General features: G+C 41.5%; 1 protein-coding gene across 7 annotated transcripts in view; it reads left to right on the forward strand.

Annotated features, from left to right (window-relative positions):
• The window catches only part of ICE1 (interactor of little elongation complex ELL subunit 1), a 304,724-nt gene that overhangs the window by 136,825 nt on the left and 141,905 nt on the right, over positions 1–25,994 (forward strand). For 6 of the 7 annotated variants that reach the window (XM_089681035.1, XM_089681038.1, XM_089681033.1 and 3 more), the window contains one exon: positions 17,274–17,442. The exons of the other annotated variant lie outside the window; for it this stretch is intronic. In XM_089681035.1, coding sequence (XP_089537161.1) covers positions 17,274–17,442 — 169 coding nt within the window. The remainder of the gene's footprint in view (positions 1–17,273; positions 17,443–25,994) is intronic. 7 annotated transcript variants of the gene reach the window in all.

Genomic DNA, 25,994 nt, shown 5'->3' on the forward strand with positions numbered 1-25,994 from the left:
GATGGCCGCATTCCTATGAGCTCCGTTCATCCCCCGGCCTAAGAGACTCACCCACGGCACACCGCTGCTCCACAATCGTCCCTGGGTGAGTCACTGTAGCAGGGCACCCAGCACTCCAGACCCCAGCCTCATAATGGGGAAGATCGGGCGCTGAAAGCCCTCCTCCCCGCCACCATGTGAGCCGCGGCCGTGTCACCTCTGCAGCGTTTCCTTGATAGGCCGCAATCCCCGGCCTCAATTTCGGCTGGGATCCCGCAGACAAGTTCCAACAGGCCCCCAGTGGCGGCCGGAGATACTACACCAGCTGCCTCCATCTTCCTCCACAATGCAGCCAACCTTCTCACTCCCACAGACGAGCTCCGATGGGCTCCCAGTGGCGGCCGGAGGTACTACACCAGCTGCCTCCACAATGCAGCCAACCTCCTCACTCCCTGTAGAGGGGACAGCTGGGCATCCTTTGATGAGCCCTTCTCCATCCCCTCTCGCTAATTCCCATGTGTCATCTACTCTCACGATATCTACACTGGAAGAAAAATTGCAGGTATTTTTGCGCAATATTACCGCCACTATCTGAAGTGGGCAAGTTGGCCTTGGATAATTCAGCTCCAACAAGAAGATTTGGAAAACAGGGAACACCAGCAAAACGTCCGTATTCGATGTATGTCTGAATCCATTGCCGATTCCCAACTTCGCCCACACCTCCTGTCTTTCTTCACTGCAACCGCCCCCTTGGTCCCAGAAGCGGAGTAGCGCATGGACAGGGCCCACCGATCTTTAGGTCCCAGACCGGCTGACGGCACTAGACCACGTGATGTCATTGTACGCTTTAATTTTTTTGAGAGCAAGGAAGCTTTGTTGGCCTCTGTACGCAACGTTCCTTCCCTGGAATTTAAAGGGGACCGGCTTCAGCTCTTCTGTGATCTCTCTCCGGTTACCCTGGCTAAACGGCGAGCGCTGAAAGCCACTCGCCACGCATCTTCAACACCATCGTATCCCTTACCGCTGGGGTTTTCCCTTCAAGCTGGTTGTCTCCAAAGATAACTCCCAAGTTATTCTACGTGATCTTTTTGAGGTGGACTTCTTCCTGAAGCAACTGGGACGACCTCCACTGCCGGAAGACAATTCCTCATTATCATCTACTCCGTCTCGTCCTTCCGCTACCCCCAGCAAGATTTGGACACCAGTTCGTAAGGGGCTGGAAGCGTTCTTCACGCCCTCGCCCCCCTTGGTCCAGCGATGATCCTGCTTGATGCTTCTTTGAGGTGTTCTTCTGTGAGGTTGTATCCCTACCTCCTCCCCTCTCCATCCTCCCCTCTTTTTCTTCCCCCCTTTTTCCCTTCCCTTTCCCCCCTCTTCCCCCTTTCCCTTCTCTTCTTCCTCCTCCTTTTTTTTTTTTTTTCATTTTATTATTGTGCTGGGTGCCTTCTTATGTTGTATTTTTTTGGCGGGTTTGCCGATTGATATGTTCCGGCTGTCGTGTTGCCCCCGATCCCGTCCAGACACTTGCCTGGAAGACTTGGGTGCCGATGTCTTTCCCAAGTTCATATCCATACGGATATCTATGTTCCTTATTGTAATTTTTTTGGTTTGTCTATTAATGTTATCAGTTCTCTGTTTAATCTCATTGATGGTATTTCATTTTATCTTTTTTGCTGGTACATTTACTACACTCATTGTCATTTTGTGATGGCTCTACGACTTTTATCCTATAATGTTAAAGGCCTTAACTCTGTCCAGAAATGGTGGATGGCTTTGAAGGAATTCCAATCCTCAGGAGCAGATATTATTTTTGTCCAGGAGACCCATTTTAAATCGACAGGCTCCTTTTCGTTTTGCCACTAGGTATTTTTCCCAATCCTATTCAGCCATCGACCCATCTGGCAAGGCTGGGGTGGCAATCCTGATTCGGACACACTGCTCCCTTCGGGTGTTTCTTTCAAGGTCGATCAACATGGTCGGTTCATTATGTTAGAATGTATGCTCGGTGACACCCCCCTTATTTTAATGAATCTCTATGCCCCGAATTCAGGTCAGTTACAGTTCCTCACACAAACGCTCGCTAAATTAGGGTCCTTCCCCACTCCACATATGATTATTGGGGGTGATTTTAATTTAATCCTTTCACCTCACAAAGATAGGAAGGTTCTCTTTGAGTCCACTCCTTCGAAGCGGCTCCTCCTCAAAATACTTCCGCAAATTAATCAGGGAGCATCGTCTCTTTGACGCCTGGCAGATCCGACATCCTACCCACAAACAATTTACTTTTTACTCTACACCTCATTGCAGTTACTCCCGCCTAGATCACTTTTTCATTACAGCTCCTATTCTCCCTCTTCTAGTCTTTTCTGATATTAATCCCATCACCTGGTCTGATCACGCTTCTTTGACCTTAAACATGTTATTCCCTAATTTGTTTCCAAAAACAGGCCATTGGCCCTTTAATGAGATCTTTTTATCCACGGAACATCTCCGTACCGAGCTCTCTTAAGGACTTGATATGTACTTTCAACTTAATGCAGGCTCTGTAACATCTACCTCAACCGTATGGGAAGCCCATAAGGCGATATTTCATGGCCTTTGTATCTCTATGGCAGGGGTGGCTAACCTGTGGCTCTCCAGCTGTTGTGGAACTACATTTCCCATGAGGCATTGCAAAGATGGGAAGTTACTGACTTGCAGAGGCATGATGGAACTTGTAGTCCTGCAGCAGCTGGAGAGCCGCAGGTTGGCCACCCCTGCTCTATGGGTTCTCGTCTGAAGAAGTCTTCGGAGTGTGCCAGGATTGCTCTAGTCTGCCAGTTAACTCTGGCTGAATGTAGACTCCTTGCAAAACCGTCTATTTCTGGACAGTATAGAGTAACTTCTCTTCGTGACCAAATCAAGGCCCTTGATGCCTGTAAGTCCACAAAATCTCTCCTCTGGGTCAGGCAGAAATTCTATGAATTCTCTAACAAACCTCACCATATGCTCGTTAATAGACTTAAAGCCCAATCCCCCTCTACGGTGCCGGACTATCTTGTCCAGCTGAATGGAGACCCTACTTATGATCCCCATGTAATGGTATCCCTTTTTGGCTCATATTATGAATCCCTCTAGAACTGTTTGACCCCAGACCAACACCCTCCTCTCACAGAGATTTCTTTTGATAGGTTTTTTGACCTTCTATTGTTGCCTAAGTGTATTACTCCACAAGCGGACTTCTCCCATGCTTACATCTCTGTAATTCCCAAACCTGACAAGGATCATTCTATCTTAGATAACTACCATCCTATTGCTCTGCTGAATTCTGATTACAAGATTTTTACTAAGATCCTAGCCTATCGGCTGTCTAAACTCCTCTCCAAACTCATACAGAGAGACCAAGTAGGCTTTGTCCCAGCCAGACATGCAGCGGACAACACCAGGAGATCTATTGATCTGGTTGACTTGGTTAACCGGTCTTCATTTTATTGAGCTTGGATGCCCAAAAAGCATTCGATCGCCTCAGCTGGCCTTATATGTTTATGGTTTTGGAGAAGGTTGGCTTCCACGGACCTTTTTGTGGCAGCTTTGAAAGCCCTCTATTTTCATCCTTCCTCGCAGGTCAGAATGGCCTCTTTTCTCTCGCCCCCTTTCCAAATGTCAGATGTCCTCTCTCTCCTCTGTTGTTTATTCTCTGTTTGGAGCCACTGGCCATTGCAATCCGGTCCCATCCTGATATACAAGGCATAACGTCTCATGGTCGTGAATACAAATTGTCCCTTTTTGCGGATGATATCCTTCTTACACTCTCGAACCCCCAAATCTCCCTCCCAACTCTGCATAAACTTTTATGATAGTTTGGGGCTTTCTCGGGTTATAAGGTTAACACCTCCAAGACTGAAGCACTCCCACTCCATATCTCACCAGTTGTCTTCTCATCCCTTCAAGAATCTTTTCCGTATTGATGGTGCACCCGCTCTCTAAAATACCTGGGTACTAACCTTACTTCCTCCTATAGTTCAATATATGACGCCAACTCCCCCCCCTATTTTTAGCTATTTCCTGTTCCCTGAAAACTTGGGATACTCTACCCTTATCATTCTTGGGATGTATCAACGTCATAAAGATGACTGTTTTTCCCAAACTTTTGTATTTATTTGCGACCCTCCCTGTCCCTATGTGAAAGCTACACTCCCTGCAGAAATCTCTTCTACATTTCATTTGGCATAATAAGCAACATAAAATTGCACATAGTGTACTGCTTTCTCTGCGTTCTAGAGGAGGCCTGGGTGCACCGGCTATTTTGACCTATTACTACGCTACTCACCTCCGCTTCCTTACATCATGGTCCACTCTATCCCCTCCTAATCTGTGGACTGAGATAGAATCCCTACAATTGACCCATACTCATCCCTGCTCTCTCCTATGGTCATCTTCGAAGGTGGACCTTTCCCCTATTTGCCGTCTGTTGCTTGGCCCTATGCAATTCTCCATGAGTATATGGCAGAAATGTAAAACCAGGATTGCATTGCCCTCCGATTGCTCCCCACTGATTAATATCCTTTTTAACCCCAACCTTTAGATAGTCTGACGGTGCCCCAAATGTCTCCTTGGGTCACGGCCAGACTTTTCCAACTTCGTCACCTGTTACTCGAAAGCTGCAACCATTCTCATATCTCCAGAAAAAAGATCTGCCCTCCCACCATTTTTATATATATCTCCAGATACGTCACTTTTTCTCCACTATATCCCCCACGCTGACTCTTGGGAATCCTACTCCCTTTGAGCGTCTCTGTATACAAGGTTCACATCAAAAGGGCATAGTTTCTAATATATATAAAATTCTTATGGATGCTACTCCCCTCGCTAGCGACACTCATCACTACATGCGCAAGTGGTCCCAGTTTTTGCAATGTGTTATTGACCTTACACAATGGAAGAAAATTTGGGACAACACGTCTAAATCTTCTGTCTGTGTGGTTTATAAAGAAAACACATATAAAATTTTGATGTTATGGTACAAAACTCCTGAGGTTGTCCATGCCTTTAATCGAAGTGCTTCTTCTGCTTGCTGGTGTTGTGGGAAAGACATTGGCTCCCTTTTCCATATTTTTTGGACTTGTGGTTCCATTGTCCCTTTTTGGGAAGAGGTTTTCTCTTTATTACAATTGTTATTGCAGACCTCTCTCCCTTTTGAGTCTCTGTACTTTTTACTGAACCTGCCATTTCCAGGTCTTCCCAGAATGGCTAGGAAACTCTACACACATATTCTGACTGCGGCCAGAAGAAGCATTCCTATGTGTTGGCTATCTTCTATACCTCCTTCGAGGTCAATGCTGTTTAAACTTATTGCTGATGTGCGACAGATGGAGTACCTGACTGCTATACATGCCTGTACGATTGCTGTGTTTGAGGCAGTGTGGCACCCATGGGACAATTTCTCCTCCTCCCGCCTTTCTACAGATGTTTAGTTTTGACGGCCTCCTCAATGTAACTATATGTCATTATTATGTTTATAACCATGCAGATCTCACCATCAATGTGCTCTCTCTCTCTCCAGTGATGTTTTTTGTATGTATATATATCTTTGTGAAAATTAATAAAAATTAATATAAAAAAAAAAATACAATAGCCTAAAGGTAGGAGAATAAGCAAGTATGTCAGTCCTCGGCTTGGCCAGTGGAGGGCCGATAGTGTCAGTTAGAATGATCCGAACTTCCGTGCGCTCCATGCTGGTTACGGTGCTGGTCTCCAGTGTCCCCACCGCTGACAGCTGACAGCTTCCATCCCAAGGGACCAGGGCTCTGACTGACACCATCGGCCCACCACTGGCCAAGTCGAGACATATTTGCTTATCATTCTCCTACCTTTGTAAGTAGCTATAGGCTATTGTATTTTAATAAATGGTTTTAAACTTTTGCACTTAGGTTGGCGCCCCCTTGTGTCCTTTTATGTTGTCATCTACTGAGCATGCTTCAGTTTCAGTTCCCTTCTAAGCTGTTCATTTCCTCCTTTTTTTTTTTTTTTTTAATCTGTGCAGCCCGCGTGACTATAGCGTCACACATGTAGGCGTATGCACAATGGTAAATGACACTCCCCTCCCTCTTCCTCCATGTCTTCCGATTGCTAAACACAATAGGAGCAGGATATAGTATGCTGATTACATTCACTAAAACTCACAAAAAAGCTTAGCTTTAATATAAATCAGTATTAACTGTATCAAATGTAATTGCTAATACCTGTAAAGAAATTTATATGGAGCTATAAAACAGGTATTTGATATTTATAATTTAATTTGAATTGCCCATCTGAAGTCAGTCACTATTAAAGTGTTTGTGGAGGTATGGTAGGTCTTTATTGTACCAGAAAGAAGTGGAGAGGGTTATTAATTCTGAGGTAGAAAAAGTGGATTCTATAAAAGCTTGCCATCTGGAGGTGAAAAGCTTTTCAGCGGTATGGCGAAACAGTTGATAGTCCAGCTTTTCCTGATATAGCAGAGTTTTTAATTCTCTTTTCACATCTGTTACAGTTGAAGCAGTAGAGGTTGTCCATTTCTTCAGAATGGCCCTACAAGCCACCAGCAGGGATATTAGGATCCAATGTGGGTAGGAAGTTGTGGCAGTCCTAGAGATTGATGGTTGGGGTACTGAACTTTCATACCCAAAAGTAGTACGAGAGGATCCTTTTGGAACATGATGGTGTGCTCTCCCAAAGATGAAAGTGACCACCTGGTCCCTAAAAACGGCTATGGGCTGACATAGCCAAAAGCAGTCAACAAGTGTTGGTTTAAGAGAGCCACATAGAGGGCAGAGAGCAGTCTGAACTGGATTTGGAGGAAAGAAAGGGGATATAGTATTAGTTTGGGTTGGCTTTCTCGCCGTGTTTCATTGGTGATAAGGTGGGAGTTTCTATTATACCCACTTAGAAATTTATATGTGAGAGAGTCAGATGAAAAGTCCTTGTCCCAGTTCTATGCTGAGGACGACCTGAACAGTTTTATACATTGCAGATTAAGAGGTCAGTAAATGAGATTTTGAGTGTGGAAGAGGTGATTGGTCAGGGAGAGCTGGAACCTCTTCTCTTTATCATGACCGCATGATTTTGCATAGCTAATACATTGTCAAAAGTGTAAAAAGATGACGTGAGGGGAGACTGAACTTGTTTGTGACGACATTGAAGGTCTGAGGGTTGCTAGAATCAAGGTTGAAAAGTTGAGAGACTGACATCAGCCCTTTAGGTTTCCATGTTGAAAATGCCTCATGTTGCAGTCCTAATGGTAACATTGGGTACCCCGGATAGGTAAGTGGTGAGAGGCCTAATTTCTTATGAACCAAGCTATAATAATGAACCACGGTATAATAGCGTCTCTCAGTAATACATTTTTTTGAAGTACGATTAGAAGTTGTTTCAGTTTGCTATGTAATAAAGCCCTCAGAGAATAAGCAAGTGCCATTTCCGATTCTAAGAATCGCTACTTTGAGTAGTGGGATGAGGAAGATATCCAGTCTAAGCCTATGCAAAGCAGACAGGACAAATTGTACACCGTAATGTCAGGCAAGTTTGCGCCCCCTTCATTTCTGGGTAGGTAAAGTTTGTCCAAAGCTATTTGTGGTTTCCTATTGCGCCACAAAAAGAGTGACTGCCTTATTCAACATTGGCGACATCTTTGTTTCACCATTTTAAACAAATGATATCTCCCGAGAAGTCAGATGAGTAAATCCATCCAGGTCTCCAAATCATGAACAATTTTCAGTCTCAAGTTGGGAGGGTGTGATACTAAGGAGCTGGAGCCAGTCTAAGAAAGCTTGGACACAGGGCCGATCAATAGAATTGTGAGTATAAAGTGAAGCATGGAAATGTCCCATAGTTTTGTTGACATCCAAGGGAGAGGATCGCACTGCCCCTTGGCCTCAGAGAGCTGCTATGAGTCGATTGATGGGTACCCTTACATAGTCTCAATAGCAATATCAATATTTTCCTGCTTTATTACCAAATTTGTGTAATAATCTGTATAGGAACATTTAACTAGCTCCAACTGTTCTGCCCACTGATCAAAGTGATGTTTGGCTTCATGCCACCTATCTCTAGTTTCAGGGTATTATATTACTGGAGAAGACTCTGAGCTCTTTTAAGGTGTGTGGTGGCTTCCCGATAACTCGCCATTGTGTGTTTTCTAAAGGATGCCATGTAAGATATTTGTTCCCTGGGGAAGGCTTTGCCAGCCTCCCAGTAGAGGTTGGGATTGTCCTTGTGGGCTGAAATGTTGAATTCATATTCCGCCCAGTCCGCAATAAGGGTGTGCCGAAAATCTTCATTTTTGGCAATTAAAAGAGGGGAATCTCCATAGGTAGAGGTTATCCATGCTGCCTGGGTCATCGATGGTCACTGCATTTGGGCTATAGTCTGAGATAGCTGTTTTTGTGGATAGTGGCATCCCGGATGCAATCTACCAACAAGTGATAGCAGAAAAAGTAATCAAGTCTAGTGAATCAGTTATGCAGAGTAGAAAAGAAGGTAAATTCCCTGTCTGCCGGTTGTAGGAGAAAAATGGTGACATGTTCAATACTTATTTTACCCGCTGTATGCGTAGGGGACCAAAACGTGTGTTTGCATTTGCACGGGGGGGGGGGACAGGGGGCACCTTACATTTTATGAATAAATCAAAGAGTGCGCTAAATATAAGTAAATACAAAAATTATTAGTTTAAAATAATGATGTCCGTGATAGAAAAAAAAAAATGTTTTTTTATATAAAAGTCCATCCACCATAACAAAGTAAACAGTTATGAAATCTTGCATAAATCAAACACCACGCAAAAAAAAATCCACCACCGAATGAAATGGGTACACTCACCAGAGCTCCATGCTGACCAGATTATAAGTCAGCAAAGATAGCGTTTGCTCTGGGAGCGATGATCAGCAGAAGTAATCCAAACTGGGAGCAATATACTGCAAGCAGCCAGTCAGCACAATATGGAATCGCCTTAACAGCAGGTAGTCATCACGTCTCCATACCATAGATTATGTTCGGGGAATCAAAAAAGGAAATCACGGTGCAGTACGTTTAAAACCAAAATGTTTTATTAAAATGTCAGAAATGAACTCACAAACAGGGTGTCTAGTCGATACCAGCAATGACAGCCTCAAGAAAACAGGGACGAGCCTCGCTCACCGCGATATCACAGCCGACAGTCTACGAGGAGCGTCCAGACGTCACATCCAAAAGAAGCCCCGCCCTACTAGTTTCGTCATCCGACGTCCTCATGGGGCGGAATCGTATTTTAAACTAATCATTTTTGTATTTACTTATATTTAGCGCACTCTTTGATTTACAGTTACAAGAAAAGTATGTGAACCCCTTGGGATTACGTGGAGTTTTGCATGAATTGGGCATAAAATGTGCTCTGAATGTCATCTAAGTCACAACAATCGAAAAGCACAGTCTGCTGAACATAATACTACACAAACAGATGTTGCCATGGTTTAATTGCACATAACATGTAAACATTCACAGTGCAGGGAGGAAAAAGTATGTGAATCTTTGGACTTAACTGCTTGACCCTCCTTTTGGCAGCAATAACCTCAACCAAACGTTACTGTAGTTGCAGATCAGACCTGCACAACGATCTTGAGTAATTTTGGACCACTTCTCTTCACAAAACTGTTTCAGTGTAGCAATATTCTTGGGATGTCTGGTGTGAATCGCTCTCTTAACCACTTCCCGACCGGCCGTTGTATATAAACGGCCGGACGGTGGCACTGCAGGGTCGGGTGGCCGTCTATAAACGGCCTCCCCGCACCCTGCTTGTGCGCGCTCCCTGGGAGCGCGCAGCACCGCGATACGGTGCCCGCTGTGTCCTCCGGACACAGTGAAACACCGATCGTCGGACGGGACCTCTGTACGAGGTCCCGATCATGTGATCACTGATTGGCCAATCAGTGATCACATGCAAAGTAGTAAGCAAGATGTCACTTCTGACATCATTGCTTACTATGTGTGAAATCTGTGAATGATCAGAGGTCACATGGTACAAGGCTATTCACAAAAGCCTTGTACCATGTGACAAGCTATGACCAATCACAGCTCACTCAGTTCTTTTCAATGAGTGCAAGAATGCACACAGAGAGAAAGAGAAATGATTGCTTTTATATCCTATATGGGTGTAAAAGCAATCAGTGTAAAAAAAAAAAAAAATCTTCATCAACCTTCACAAGTAGTACGGTGTCACCATGGTGACACTATACTACTAGGGTGACAGTATGTAAAAAAAAAAATAAATAAAAATAAAAAATAATATAAAAAAATTAAATAAAAATGTAAAAAAAAATGTTTAAAAATTATAATTTTTGCTTATAAACTAATTTGGATTTTTTTTTTTTTACTAAAAAGATAACGGAATAAATTTTGGCTAAGATTTATGATGAAATATTATTTATTTGCAAAATTTTATAAAAAAAACACTTTTTTTCAAATTTTTTGGACATTTCATTTACATAGCAAAAAAAATACAAATCCCAGTGGTGAATAAATACCACCAAAATAAAGCTTTATCTATCTCAAAAAAATGGTAAAAAATTCATTTGGGTACAGTGTTGTATGACCGCGCAATTGTCATTCAAAGTGTGATCGCGCTAAAAGCTGAAAATTGCCCTGGTCAGGAAGGGGGTAAAAGTGTCCGGTCTGGAAGTGGTTAAAGTCATGCCACAGCATTTCAATCGGGTTGAGGTCAGGACTCTGACTGGGCCACTCCAGAAGGCGTATTCTGTGCCGTTGCAGCCATTGTTTTGTTGAATTACTTGTATGCTTTGGGTCATTGTCCTGTTGCATCACCCATCCTCTGCGGAGTTTCAGTTGGCGGACAGATGGTCGTACGTTTTCCTGCAAAATGTCTTGATAAAATCTGGAATTCATTTTCCCATCAATGACAACAATCCGTCCAGGCCCTGAGGCAGCAAAGCAGCCCCAAACCATGATGCTCCCTCCGCCATGTTTTACAGTGGGGATGAGGTTTTGATGTTGGTGTGCTGTGCCTTTTTTTCTGAACACATAGTGTTGTGTGTTCTTCCTAAACAACTCAATCTTGGTTTCATCTGTCCACAGTATATTTTGCCAGTAGTGCTGTGGAACATCCAGGTGCTCTTGTGCAAACTTCAAACTTGCTACAATATTCTTTTTGGACAGCAATGGCTTCCTCCGTGGTGTCCTCCCATGTACTCCATTCTTGTTTAATGTTTTCTTATTGTAGATGTGTCAACACAAATGTTAGCGTGCCAGAGATTTCTGTAGGTCTTTAGCTGACACTCTGGGATTCTTCTTTACCTCATGCAGCATTCTGCGCTGTGCTCTTGCAGTCATTTTTACAGGGCGACCAAGCCTAGGGAGAGTAGCAACAGTGCTAAACTTTCTCCATTTGTAGACAGTGTGTCTTACCGTGGACACATGAACATCAAGGCTTTTGGAGATACTTTTGTAACCCTTTCCAGCAAGTCAACAATTCTTGATCGTAGGTCTTCTGAGAGCTCTTTTCTGCGAGGCATGGTTCACATCAGGCAGTGCTTCTTGAAACCAGTAAACCCAAAACAGGTGTGTGTTTTTTAAGGGCAGGACAGCTGTCAGCAACACATCCAATATCATCACACTGATTGGAGTCAAGGTTGGCTCACTCCTGGCTCCAATTTACTCTGGGAGAAGTCATTTAAGCTAGGGCCTCACATACTTTTTCCTCCCTGCACTGTGAATGTTTACATGTTATGTGCAATTAAACCATGGCAACATCTGTTTGTGTAGTATTATGTTCAGCAGACTGTGTTCTTCTATTGTTGTGACTTAGATGACGTTCAGAGCACATTTTATGCCCAATTCATGCAAAACTCCACGTAATCCCAAGGGGTTCACATTCTTTTTCTTGCAACTGTATTCACATTTTTACCTTTTTTTTTGGTTAGGAGTGCAGCTTTTGTTCTATTTAGTTTGTGGCGCTTTTTTTCTCTATTTCTCATATTACCTTACATTTTAAAATGTATTTATTGGTGTGGCACTGGTACACTAACAATGTTTTTGTACACTGTGACAAATGTTGATCATCCACTGGCGGACACTGACAAATGTTGATGTTGCAATGGAACACTATTGCAGATGTTTTTGTGCACTGGTACATTTGTGACAGATCTTGATGTGACATTGGTATATTGTGACATATGTTGTTTGGACACTAGTACACTGACATGTTTTGTGCACTGGTACAGATGTTGGTATGACATTTTAACAGGGACAGACGGTGTTTGGTGTACTGTGTGGGGATGCAATCTGTGTGTTCTCTGCATAGCTGAACACTATAAAATCATTAGCTATGCAGATATGTCACAGGCTGCAGCATCTCCCTCTCCCCCCCCCCCCCCCCACACACACACACACACACACACTGAGCTCTCGCTGAGCTCAATGGGAAGCTCTGATGCATGTATCTGTTTACGCTGAGTGATGGCTGTGATTAGACACAGCCATCACGTGATTGGGAGGGCCAGTCACAGCACCCATGTCCCGATCTGCGATGTGCTGTGCGATCACAGGATTGCGCCGCTGCACTGCCCATGTTCTAACAGGATGTTCAGGAATGTCCATCCAGAATGGAAAAGCTCCCACCCGGCCACTGCACATAAACAGTTAAAGGTTTCTGTTGATAGGCATCTGGAAGCCCTCTTAAAGACCTTATTTGCTCTTACCAGTCCTTCTTTGCAGCCAGCTATTGCTGCCATGTCTGTTTGTCAGACTATTTCCTAAACCAACAGTATAAGACACATGAATAGAGACCAGTAACCTGTGTATGAGGACCCTGCTTTTTTTAGAATGATTACAGCTGATGCTTTCAGCTTGGTTCTTTTGTGTTGTTGCCCTAGAGCAGGGGTCCTCAAACTTTTTAAATAGGGGGCCAGTTCACTGACCTTCACACTGTTGGGAGGCTCGGACAATAGTTTGAAAAAAATATGAACAAATTCCTATGCACACCGCACATATCTTATTTGTAGTGTAAAAAAACTGGAAAAATATTTAAAATACACTGTACACTGTAACGCACTGGACACCAAAAGCATGGTACACTGCAATGCACTGTACTCTGTAACACACTGGACACCGCAATGCACTGTACATTGTAACGCACTGGACACCGCAATGCACTGTACAATGTAACGCACTGGGCACCAAAATGCACTGTAATGCACTTGACACCGCAGTGCACTGTACACTGTAAGACACTGGATAGCACAGTGCACTGTACGCTGTAATACACTGTACCTGGTGTGCTCTCCTATTGCTCCTCTGGCTGCAGAGAAATCAGCCTGAAGTCGCAAGGAGATTCTTCACCAGGCTTGGCCGTGAGGACCCAGCGAGCAGCCTAGCTATTTGCCGGCACTGGTTTCTTTTTTTTTTTCCGGCCAGCCCAGCAGGCCGGGTAAATAACTTTGGCGGGCCATAGTTTGAGGACCCCTGCCCTAGAGAATGTAATTTGTCAAGTCCGTAGAATGTCCCTTTTCTCTATGCATATGCACAGGATTTTGTTTTTAAAAGCTTTTTCTGCTGAAGCTACTTGTAGAAAGCAACTTCTACTCATGTTTTTTGATGGTGAATGCCTATTTGGGGAACCCCTTGATAAATTCATTCAGGAAGTTACCAGTGGGGAAAGGTACTCCTGCTTCACAAGAAAAATCCCAAGTCTCGTTCTCCTTCTTTGACTCCTACTTCTGCTCAGCAAAAGTGTTTTTATTCTTTCCTGACTTCAACTTGCAAACCAAAGATTAACACCTCCTTTTGATCCCACATCTGAACTCCTATAGTCTATCGAGCCTGCCCAGAAGCCCTCCTCACAATGAAAGGTCACCCTTACTTTTCTGCATAGAGGGACGTCTGTTGGCATTTGTGACAGTGTGGATCCAAGATGTCCTGGACCTTTTGGATCCATCTGTCATTTTAAAGGTGTACAAAATAGAGTATGCTGCCTTCTCACTTTTTAGCTTGTAATTTGCTGCCTTCAGACCAAAAGAAAGCAGATTTAATGACCACCATGTGCAAACTTTAGACACAAGGCGTGGTTGCACCAGAATATTTTCAAAGTTTCTGTTTAAACTTATTTACAGTCCTAAAACTAAACTGGGACATTCACACACCATACTAGACATAAAATCCCTGAACAGATTGGTTTGTGTACCAAACTTCCAGGGGGAACAAACATTATCTGATATTCTCTCAGACAATGGAAATTTCTGTTATCAGTAGGCATACAAGATGTCAATCGACAAATTCCCATCTTCCACTCACGTCAGTACTTTTTGCAATTTTCTTTTTGTAGCGCTACCATTCGGGCTCTCCTCTGCGACCTGAGTGTCTACAAAAGTATTTGCCCCACTTCTGGATCCTCTGTGTACCTAGGGCATTCAGGTTACCTGGATAACCTTCTACTCAAGGACTCCTCACCCACAATCTTTTCTGGCAACATTCTAAGGATGATTCAGTTCCTTCAAACCTGTGGCTTTATAAATAGTGTAAATTGGTCCAATCTTGGATACAGCCTAAGCTGGAAGTTTCCTTTACCAGGAGCAATTTACTTCCCCTAGGTCTCACACAGGGACTCTCGGGTCAGAAGAGCACCCGTCAGTTTGCTTCCGTCATGACTGTTCGGGTCTCAATGGTAGCATCCATTGAGGCAGTTCCCTTTTTGCCTTTTTTCAATCCAGACCTGAAACAAGCAAATCCAATCCTTGTATTGCCCAGTGCTTTTGTCCAGCCAGACAAAGCTCTCCCAGACATGGTAAATCCTGCCATGGAGCTGGTAAAGTCTTCCCTTCATATGCCCTGGAAGGTGGTGACAATGGGTGCCAGCCTTGCAGGCTGGGATAGAGTTTACAATTTCCTATCTTAAAGGGACCTGACCTTCATAGAAGTTAAAACATATTGGCACCGAGAGTAATAAAATGATCTCTACAACCCTGAACGTCGATTCTAAAATGTCACCCAGTTGGGACAGTCCTCTTATGGAACCTTCCTTCTTACGAATTGGAGGTACCGCCAACTGACTAACTTTATATCTAAACGAGCCTAAGCCGCCTTCTAAAAATGCCTTTTACGCCATTTAAATCTTCCTGATTCTAGGTATTTGTTATCACAAATGTACAAAATTGTATTAAGCACTCACTCAAGACTTGTTCCGTATTAAATTAGAGAATGGGATATACAAAAGTCAGTGAACTTTGGGAAATGGAAGACCTCACGGCTACACTGCACAATGCAGAGGAGGTCCTGGCATCATTTCATATACACCAATGCCTACCTCTGAGTTAGCCACAACCCAGTGATTCCAGTCCCGTGCCTCCCAGTCTCCTACCCTGGAAAGGGATGCCTCCCTCTTCTCTTTCTCCTTTACCACGAGTCCCTGGTCTTTTTTCCCCTCTCTCACTTCCCCCCCCCCTCCCCGGTCCTTGGCAGCACCTCTCAATCTGTTTTTATGTTTAAAATCTGGTAATTGCTCATTTCATACCATATCTGGGATTAGACCACCGCAAGTGTTCATGTTTTTCCACAGACCCGCTTTCTATGGACTATGTTATCTCTTCCATTGTATATTTTCAGATTACGCTCCAGTAACATACTGTTCTTTTTTTCATTTTCTCAGTATTACTTTAGCGATTAATGCCACTATCCGTATCATGTTTTTTTTTTTCACATATGTATGACACTCTGTCGTGTGTCTATTGAACTCATATCTGTAAACTGTTTAACTTCTGCTGAAATAAAGGAATTGCAAAAAAAAATATAGAATGGGAGAAGGAACTTGGACTGGATTTTACCACCCCAGATTCAGTGGATGATCAAATTGGCACATATCTGTAAATACAGATACACTTCCCCTCAAGAGCATTGCTTTGGGACATCCCAAATAATGATTATAGCCTGTTCTGTGTCCCCTGATGTACAATTAAGAAAATTGGATTTTTTTTCTACTTACCTGTAAAATCTATTTCTTGAAGTGCATCACGGGATACAGAGGTTCCTTCTCCTCTTCTGGCAGTTCATTGCTTGCTACAAAACCGAGGGACTTACTGTATGGCAGGGGTTATATAGGTCAGGATTTCCTGTCTGTTTTTTGATCTCCCAGTGTCCATTCACCTATAGGTGTTGCATAACTCAGATGGTAATGATTATTGCCTGCTCTGTGTCCTATGATGTACTCCAAGAAATTAATTTTACAGGTAAGTAAGTAGAAAATTTCCAATTGTATACAGTGGAGTTTACCTCCGCTTTAGGGGACAGATTTCTTCTTATCTATTTCAGAAGCATCTTTTCTCTCAGTCCCTAATCAAGACTTTCCTTGAGGGAATTGCTTATATAAATCCCCAAATTAGACCTCCTGTGTGGGATATCGACCTGGTGCGCTGTGAACTTTAGAGACCACCCTTTGGACCAATTAGATATATTCTGTTAGAAGACTTCACTTATAGGGTTGCCTTCCTGGTAGTGTATAGGTGGATGTTCAGGCATCGGCTGATGTGAACATAGACCGCAAAGTGCTTCAAACTGTTGTCTGAGCTTATGTTGTTTGGGTTCTTTAACACGTGTTTTCTTGTGGGCCTGTGGAAAGTTCTGTTTGCTTTGATGTAGCCTAGCCCTCAATGTATTGCTTGAGTATAGCCCATGGTCTGTGAATACAAGTTCTATATCCTGTACTGTACGAGTAAGAATTTTGACTTACTCCTTTTTGCTTGGTAAAAGAAAACAAAAAAACGGAGTCTCACAAAGTGGGCAGGGTTACATGGATTGCTCTAGGGGTGACCCTAGCAAGTTTTTGTCCCAGTTTCCATTTTCCTTTAGCCTTCATATAACCCATGGTCTATGAATACAAATCCTGTACTGTACTCGGATAGGAAATTTACAGGCAAGTAAAAAATCCTTTTTGTTTATTCTTGTGTTGATGAATGATTGAGAAAAAGTGTCCATGCATGCCACTTTTATTGTGACTGAGCTATAAAATATTTGCTGCGTGTAAGGTTTTGTGCTTCTATTCGTGGTTGCAAGATAGAATTGATATAGTGAGGCTTTGTATGTTGTCCACTTCATGCAACACATCCCTCCCTATACTTACTAATTCTCTCATTGTCTACCGTTGATTCTTTAAACGAAGACTTCTTAGGAGACATTTGGTTGAGTGAGCCAAAAAGAGCAGGTAGCTGAGATTTAGCGAAATGTGATATTTTTATTTGCTACATTGTGCCTGCTTTGTGGTGTAATATCTTTCCTTTTTTTTTTTTCCTCTGTGCATTTAGAGTTTAGCAGGCCGTTTTCTGGAAGTTGTTTTAAAAAAAATAAAAACTGGGAAGAGATCCATAGCACCAGCATATCTCCAGGCCCTTTGTAGGGTTTATGTGGGATTGTGTCGTCAGATTGGAGATATTGAAAGAGCACGGATTCTTTGTTATAGCATACTTAAAGAAGGTACAGTTGTATGTTGTTTTTTTGTTTTGTTTTTTTTTTTAAAGAAAACCTCTACTTTTGTTAAAAAAAGTGATTAAGCATGGGTTTTAACAAATTTTGTTGCCAATTCCTAATTTTCCCGCTCTGAAGAAATAGCTGGCTTTTGTGTGCAGTGTGAATCTGAATGGTAGTGACTTTTTTCATTATTAACCTTTTGACCTCCGGAAGGTTTTACCTCCTTCCTGACCAGAGCATTTTGTGCTATTTGGTACTGTGCTACTTGAACTTTTAATTGTGCAGTCATGAAACTCTGTGCCCAAACAAAATTTATATCCTTTTTCACATAGAAAGAGCTTTCTTTTTGTGGTATTTGATCAACACTTTTCTTTTTTTTGCAACATAAAGCTCCATGCACACTGGTTGTTTTAATAACACTGATAACGTTAGCTTTGTAAAGTCACGTTGAAAACGTGAGTTTTTCAGTGTTTTTTAGCGCTTTTGTATTCGTGTCTAGCCACTTTTTTTTTGTGGACTTTCGTGTTTGCATTTTTCAGTGATTTTTAGAGGGTGTTTTTTTTTTACCAACAAAAGGTTTTTTGGTCAAAATACTGTCCAAAAATGCTGGTTTGCTGCGATTTACCACGTTTTGCCTCATTTTTCTTTTTTTTTTTTTTTTATTTAAATATGTATTAAATTTCCAGATATACAAACAAGTTATACAAACATACTCAGTAAAACCTTAGCATATTATCAAAACATTTATCGTTTCATCCATTCCCCCCATCCCTGCCCCCCCTCCCCCTACCTATATACCAACCCATCCCCCCCTCATCCAATCCCTGACCCCTTCTGCTCTGCATTTTCCTGTTCATTTCTGGAGATCGTAATCCCTATAAAGGAAGAACAAAATATGTTTCCATATTATTCTATGTTAATCCCCCATAACCTCTTAGGCTAGCCTTGACTTTTTGAATTCCTCCCATTTGTTCCATCTTGTATGGTGACTCTGCATCTTATCTTCATTCAAATGATAAAGTTCCTCCAATTTACATATTTGATCCACCCTATCCACCCAGTCTTTTATTTTCGGCACCTCCTGTCTCCTCCAATACTTGGGTATCGGTCTCTTTGCTGCATTCAAATAGTACAATAAACCAGATTCTTTGTATTTTTTAACTGGAGGCTTAGTACTATGAAAAAGGCAAATTTCTGGGTCTACTAGAACATCAACTTCTGTGATTTTCTGAATCAAGCTTACTATTTTCCCCCAATACTCTTGTATTTTAGAACACTCCCACCATATGTGATACATTGTGCCTCTACCTCCACACCCACGCCAAGATAAAGGTGAATTATTTCCACTCAATCTGTGTGATATACCATCTTTCCAAACACTTATAATTCATTTCTACCTCCTGCATATTTATATTTCCGTGGATTAGTCTATACATTTTCCTCTGTTTTTCCGCATCTATTGTTACTCCTATTTCTCTTTCCCATTTTTCTATATATGGTGGACTTATATCTGCATTTATTTCAGTGAGAATCTTATATATTTTAGAAGTTCCGTGTTTCCCATCTTTCCATGTATCTAATAAGCTCTCAAAAGGATTCCAATCCTCTTATTCTTAAAGGCTTTGGAAGCTTTCCTATAAAGTGTTTCAATTGAAAATAACGCCACTCATTCATTCTCGTAAAAACTTCTTTTTTTTCCAATTCCTTAAGTGATCCTATTTCCTCACCCACCATTATATCCCTTAATTGTGCATATTCCTTCTTAATCCACTTCCCTGTGATACCTTCTTTACCCGGGGGGAAAATCTCTGTGGACTTTAAGGGCATTAACAATGAATTAAATTCCCATCCCATCTGTTTGTGTAAAACATCCCAAACTCTTAAAACATTACATGTATTGTGGAGGTAACCATACAATTCCACTTAATATAGTATTACTTAGTATATTTTCTATTTTAACTCAGCTTTTCCCCTCTGCATTATATGTCCAATCAAAAATTCTCACCATTAATACCGAGTTATAATATCTTTTTAAATCTGGGACTCCCAATCCTCCTTTCTCTTTATTTCTCCATAAAATTACCTGGCTTATTCTCGATTTTAAATTCCTCCAAATAAATCTTAACATTTTTTTTAATTGATCTAAAGTATACTTCTGGTAGTTTAATTGGTATAATTTGAAATTTATATAGTATTTTTGGAACAATCACCATTTTTATCAAATTTATTCGACCTATCCATGACGGGGTTCCCCCTCCTAATTTCCTTAGTTCATCCCTGATCTCATTTAACAATGGGAAATAATTCAATTTATACAAGTTCTTGGAGGATACGGTTAATTTTATTCTTTCTCTCCAAACAAAGGGAAATTCCTCCTGTAACCTATTGTTCTCTCTGTTTGGAAGATTTATGTTTAAAATTTCTGTTTTTGTTGGGTTCATTTTTAAATTTGACATCTCCCCATATTCTTTTTTTTGTTTACAAATGGTTTTATTTAGCAAAAATAGAGTGTAAAACAACAGTGCAGTTTCAAGTGATACAGTAAAAACAAGGCACTTTTGAAAAGTACAATACAGAAAAATATATTAACATAAGAAAGCGAGGAAATAGAAAAGAGTAGATTGCAAGTACATGAAAAGCATAGACAGTAAAATAGGTGGAATGATACATCTGTCAACAGTGTATGCCAGCTAACCTTCACATAGAATGTTGCTAATCACGCAATAAATGTCTATAATCCCTCCAGGATTTCCATTTATTATCAAATAAGTGCATCTTATCCAGTAAGGTATAATGGATACATTCCATGAGCATCACAGCATCAACTCTGTGTAAAACGGAGGCCAAGGGTACGGTATTGGATTTCCAATGTAAGGCAATAGCCCATAAAGTAGCAATACAAATAATATGCATCAATCTCATAATGGCATCAGGTACCCCCGGGATATGAGCCCCCAATAAAGAGGTCTGCATAGACAAACGTACCGGGAAACCCGCCAATGAGGTAACTATCTCAGATATCCTGCGCCAAATCAAAGATATGGTCGGGCAATCCCAGAACGTATGAACCAAAGTACCTGTGAGGCCACAGCCCCGGAAACATAAAGGGAACATTTGAGGGAACAATACATGTAGTCTTGATGGGGTATAATACCATCTGGTTAAAACCTTAAGGGCCGTTTCACGGACATAAAGAGATCTAGAACACTTACATATGTTATCCACCATGGAATCCCAATCCTCATCTGAAAAAATGATACCACCATCCTCTTCTCATCTTCATCTATACAAAGGGGGTGTAGGAGAAAAACAGATCAAAAATTGGTGAAAAAGATCAGAAATAAGACCCCTACCACTAGGAGAGTCACGACTGACACGTTCAAAAAATGAAATCGGAGAACAAGGTATAAAGCCAAAATGTGAATTAAAAAATGTCTAATCTGTCGGTAACGATGGTATTCACGAAGAGGAACTTCAAAAAGCACGAGCAACATATCAAAAGTAATATAAGATCCTCCTCTTTGAAAATCAGATAATCTAATAAAAGATCGATCATACCACCAACGAAACGTTTGAGGGAAGAAAAAGCTGTAATAAAAGTAGGATCACCAAAAAATGAAACACCTAGAGGGATAGAAGAAACTAGATTTAATTTAAATTTGTATTTGGACCAAAGTGTCAGTGAGTGGGTCACTATGGAGTTATGAAAGGTAAGCGATCGAGGGGAGATTTTGGACCACAAAATACCCAGTAAATAAAATGGGCGTATAGACTGAGATTCAAACTTGGTCCACGGGATCTGAGAATTAACAGTTGCCCGTTGCGATAATTGTGCAAAACGAGCTGAGAGATAATATAGCCAAAAATTGTGAAGAACGAGACCTCCCGTCCGTTGTGAGCGGTATAAAATAGATGAAGTAAAACGTGTACGTTTATTACCCCAGATAAAGTTATTAATAGTCCGCTGTAAGTGATCCAAAAACATTTTCGAAACCGAAACTGGAAGTGCTCTTAAAAGATAAAGTAGCTTAGGCAGGATATTCATTTTAACTGCCGTGACTCTACCCAGAAAGGAAACAGGGTAACCATGGCAAATCTTCAATAGTGTAGAGAGATGTGATACACATGGCGGATAATTAGCAGCAAATTTTTCTGAATATCTAGGAGTGAGATTAATACCCAAATAGGAAATCCGATCCATGACCCAGCGAAATGGAAAAGAACTACGGAGAGATGCACTTAGGGAATCGGGCATAATCACCGATTTGGTAAAATTGACAGTAAGACCTGGCGCTATAGCAAAATCATTCAATACGGCACAGAAATTAGGCAATGAAGTTAACGGATTGGTAAGGAAATGCATAACATCATCAGCATACATGCATAATTTGGAAATGTGAAATTAATAATGGATAGCCAGAAATATCCGAATGTGATCTGATAGCAATTGCCAAGGGTTCCAACACCAGTGCAAATAAAAGGGGTGAAAGAGGACAGCCCTGACTGGTACCTCTACCCTATGTAAAAAAATCAGAATTACAGCCAGGAAGCCTTATTCTCGTTTTAGGAGAGTCGTATAGGGCGTGTATACCAGCCAAAAACTCATTACTGAAGCCCATTTTCTGCAGCAAGGAAAACAAATAAGGCCAAAGAACACTGTCAAAGGCCTTGTTTATGTCCAGACTCATCAACAAAACCTCTTTAGAATGTAAATTGGCATCTTGAATAACATTTAGTGTGAGGTGAATGTTATCAGTAATAAATCTGTATGGAATAAAACCCGATTGGTCCGGAGAGACCAAAGAGGAGATAATAGGGGCCAGCCTGTCTGCCAAAATACAGCTAAATATTTTCAGATCGTTATTCATTACTGAAATTGGTCTATAGTTTTGTGGTAAATGGTGGTCTTTCAGTGGTTTAGGTATTAAAGACATATTAATCAATAGCATCTCCTCAGGGAATTTACCTCCCTGCAAGACATCATTAAATAAAGTTAGCAAATAGGGAGCCAACGTAGAGGCAAAATGTTTAATAACTAGCGGTAAATCCGTCAGGACCCGGTGTAGTAGAGCTTTTTATCGCGCTAATCGCGCAAGTTATTTCCTCTAAAGTACAGGGGACATTAAGAGAGGCAATCTGAGAGGGTGTGAGAACAGGGAGGGGTATAGAATCCAACCATGATTTAGATAATGGGACAGAATTCGGCTGTGAAGGAGCTAATAGGTTAGAATAGAAATTTTCAAAAATACTCAAAACCTCTTGAGGAAGAGACGAAGCAGCACCAGAGGCAGTGCGTAACCTATAAATATGTGGGGGGTGCAAAGAGTGATTCAATTTCCTTGCAAACATAGTGGACGCTGAGTTGCTATGCAACAAGAACGAGGCCTTTGACCAGCGGAGAGCTTTTTCAGTCTTTTGAGAAAGCGGAGTATTCTAAATGCTTTTGGGACAATAACTGTTTATTAAGAAGTGATGTATTACCTACAGTCAGGTCCATTAATATTGGGACATCAACACAATTCTAACATTTTTGGCTCTATACACCACCACAATGGATTTGAAATGAAATGAACAAGACGTGCTTTAACTGCAGAGTGTCAGCTTTAATTTGAGGGTATTTACATCCAAATCAGGTGAACGGTGTAGGAATTACAACAGTTTGCATATGTGCCCCCCACTTGTTAAGGGACCAAAAGTAACGGGACAGAATAATAATCATAAATCAAACTTTCATTTTTTAATACTTGCTTGCAAATCCTTTGCAGTCAATTACAGCCTGAAGTCTGGAACACATAGACATCACCAGACGCTGGGTTTCATCCCTGGAGATGCTCTGCCAGGCCTCTACTGCAACTGTCTTCAGTTCCTGCTTGTTCTTGGGGCTTTTTCCCTTCAGTTTTGTCTTCAGCAAGTGAAATGCATGCTCAATCGGATTCAGGTCAGGTAATTGACTTGGCCATTGCATAACATTCCACTTCTTTCCCTTAAAAAACTCTTTGGTTGCTTTTGCAGTATGCTTTGGGTCATTGTCCATCTGCACTGTGAAGCGGCGTCCAATGAGTTCTGAAGCATTTGGCTGAATATGAGCAGATAATATTCCCGAAACACTTCAGAATTCATCCTGCTGCTTTTGTCAGCAGTCACATCATCAATAAATACAAGAGAACCAGTTCCATTGGCAGCCCACGCCATGACACTACCACCACCATGCTTCACTGATGAGGTGGTATGCTTAGGATCATGAGCAGTTCCTTTCCTTCTCCATACTCTTCTCTTCCCATCACTCTGGTACAAGTTGATGTTGGTCTCATCTGTCCATAGGATGTTGTTCCAGAACTGTGAAGGCTTTTTTAGATGTCGTTTGGCAAACTCTAATCTGGCCTTCCTGTTTTTGAGGCTCACTAATGGTTTACATCTTGTGGTGAACCCTCTGTATTCACTCTGGTGAAGTCTTCTCTTTATTGTTGACTTTGACACACATACACCTACCTCCTGGAGAGTGTTCTTGATCTGGCCAACTGTTGTGAAGGGTGTTTTCTTCACCAGGGAAAGAATTCTTCGGTCATCCACCACAGTTGTTTTCCGTGGTCTTCTGGGTCTTTCGGTGTTGATGAGCTCACCGGTGCGTTTCTTCTTTTTAAGAATGTTCCAAACAGTTGTTTTGGCCACGCCAAATGTTTTGCTATCTCTCTGATGGGTTTGTTTTGTTTTTTCAGCCTAATGATGGCTTGCTTCACTGATAGTGACAGCTCTTTGGATCTCATCTTGAGAGTTGACAGCAACAGATTCCAAAAGCAAATAGCACACTTGAAATGAACTCTGGACCTTTTATCTGCTCATTGTAATTGGGATAATGAGGGAATAACACACACCTGGCCATGGAACAGCTGAGAAGCCAATTGTCCCATTACTTTTGGTCCCTTAACAAGTGGGAGGCACATATGCAAACTGTTGTAATTCTTACACCGTTCACCTGATTTGGATGTAAATACCCTCAAATTAAAGCTGACAGTCTGCAGTTAAAGCACATCTTGTTCGTTTTATTTCAAATCCATTGTGGTGGTGTATAGAGCCAAAAATGTTAGAATTGTGTCGATGTCCCAATATTTATGGACCTGACTGTATGTGACTTCTATAATGTGCTTCCAATTCTCGGGTAAGTTGTAGAATTTGCTGCCATCATTTTCTATTTCTGGATGAAGCCATAGAGATAAGGCGGCCACGTAGGACTGCCTTATGGGCTACCCATAATGTGGCTGGGGATATATCGGGAGTAGAATTAGACTGAAAATATTACTGAATTGAAGTGATCACTTCTTGGCGAGAGTTAATATCAGTGAGCATAGAGTCATTAAGTCTCCAAGAATAGGGGGTAGGTGCCAACCCTATAAACGTGATCGATAAGGCTGTAATATTGTGATCTGACCAGGGGCTCAAGTGAATGCAAGCTTTCCTAGAATTAGCTAGCAAAATAGGAGTACAATAGATATAGAAATTGGCGGAATCCATCTTCCTGAAATACCAAACGCCATTGGTATCTGTGGGTAGATCCGGACGACGTTCTGTGGAAGTTGTCAACCCAGAACGTCTGACTGGACGTCATTTTATGGACCACATCCCACCAACCCAAAAAAAGGCAGCACCTACCAGGATGTGCATGGTATGTTGCTCTCAGAGATAACAGTGGAAAAAAAATCCGCAAGGAAACAAGGTTCGACTGTCCTGATTGCAATGTCGGACTTTGTGCAGTGCCATGTTTCAAAATTTACCACACCCGGGATGTTTAGTAAAACAAATGCAGTGTCTGTATAATATTGTTTGGACAGAGTTCCGTGTATTTTATTTGATTACATTATTTAATTTATTATTATATTATTATTTTTTATTATATTATAATTTATGATTTAATTTATTAAAATTTATTGCACCAAACATGTCTACTAGACTCTTGTTTAAAAAGATTTCAGGGAGTTATTCCTAAGAATTACAGGCCTACAATAAAAAAAACAAATTTCCACTGAAAAAAATGTACCGCTTTTAGCACAGAAATACTGACATAATCATACCACTAGGGAGGTTAACATTATAAGTCACAAAGTGAATCTCTTCCATTCTTCTCTTCTCCACACCTCTATCTTCCCCATCTCTTCTCTCTTCCTCTTTCGTCCACATCTTCCCCTTTGATCTCTAGGATTTCTCTAGCCTGATGTTTCTCCCACTATTTCGCAGAGTCTTAAACTACCTATCCCCACCCCATACCATCCTCCCCTATTCCTATTCTATATACTCCCTCCATTTTGAGAGGCTCTGTTATAGTTCTATCCATTATAGTATTCAACATTCTGGTTATTATTCCCATCAAATCTTCTCCTTGGGAGATCTCTGGAAAGCCTTGTATCCTTAGATTGCATCTCCTATCCCTATTCTCCTGGTCTTCCAATTTATATAACAGATTTCTTTGTTCTTTTCTCATTTCCATCGCCCGTTTTTCTAATTTCTGTATAATTTGGGCATGTTTATCTAGTTTTTCTTCCGCCTTCTCCACCCTTGATAATATT

Source organism: Staurois parvus, unplaced genomic scaffold (genome assembly GCF_062004578.1).
Source record: "Staurois parvus isolate SC_StPar_1 unplaced genomic scaffold, SC_StPar_1.0 ptg000257l, whole genome shotgun sequence".
NCBI lineage: Eukaryota > Metazoa > Chordata > Amphibia > Anura > Ranidae > Staurois > Staurois parvus.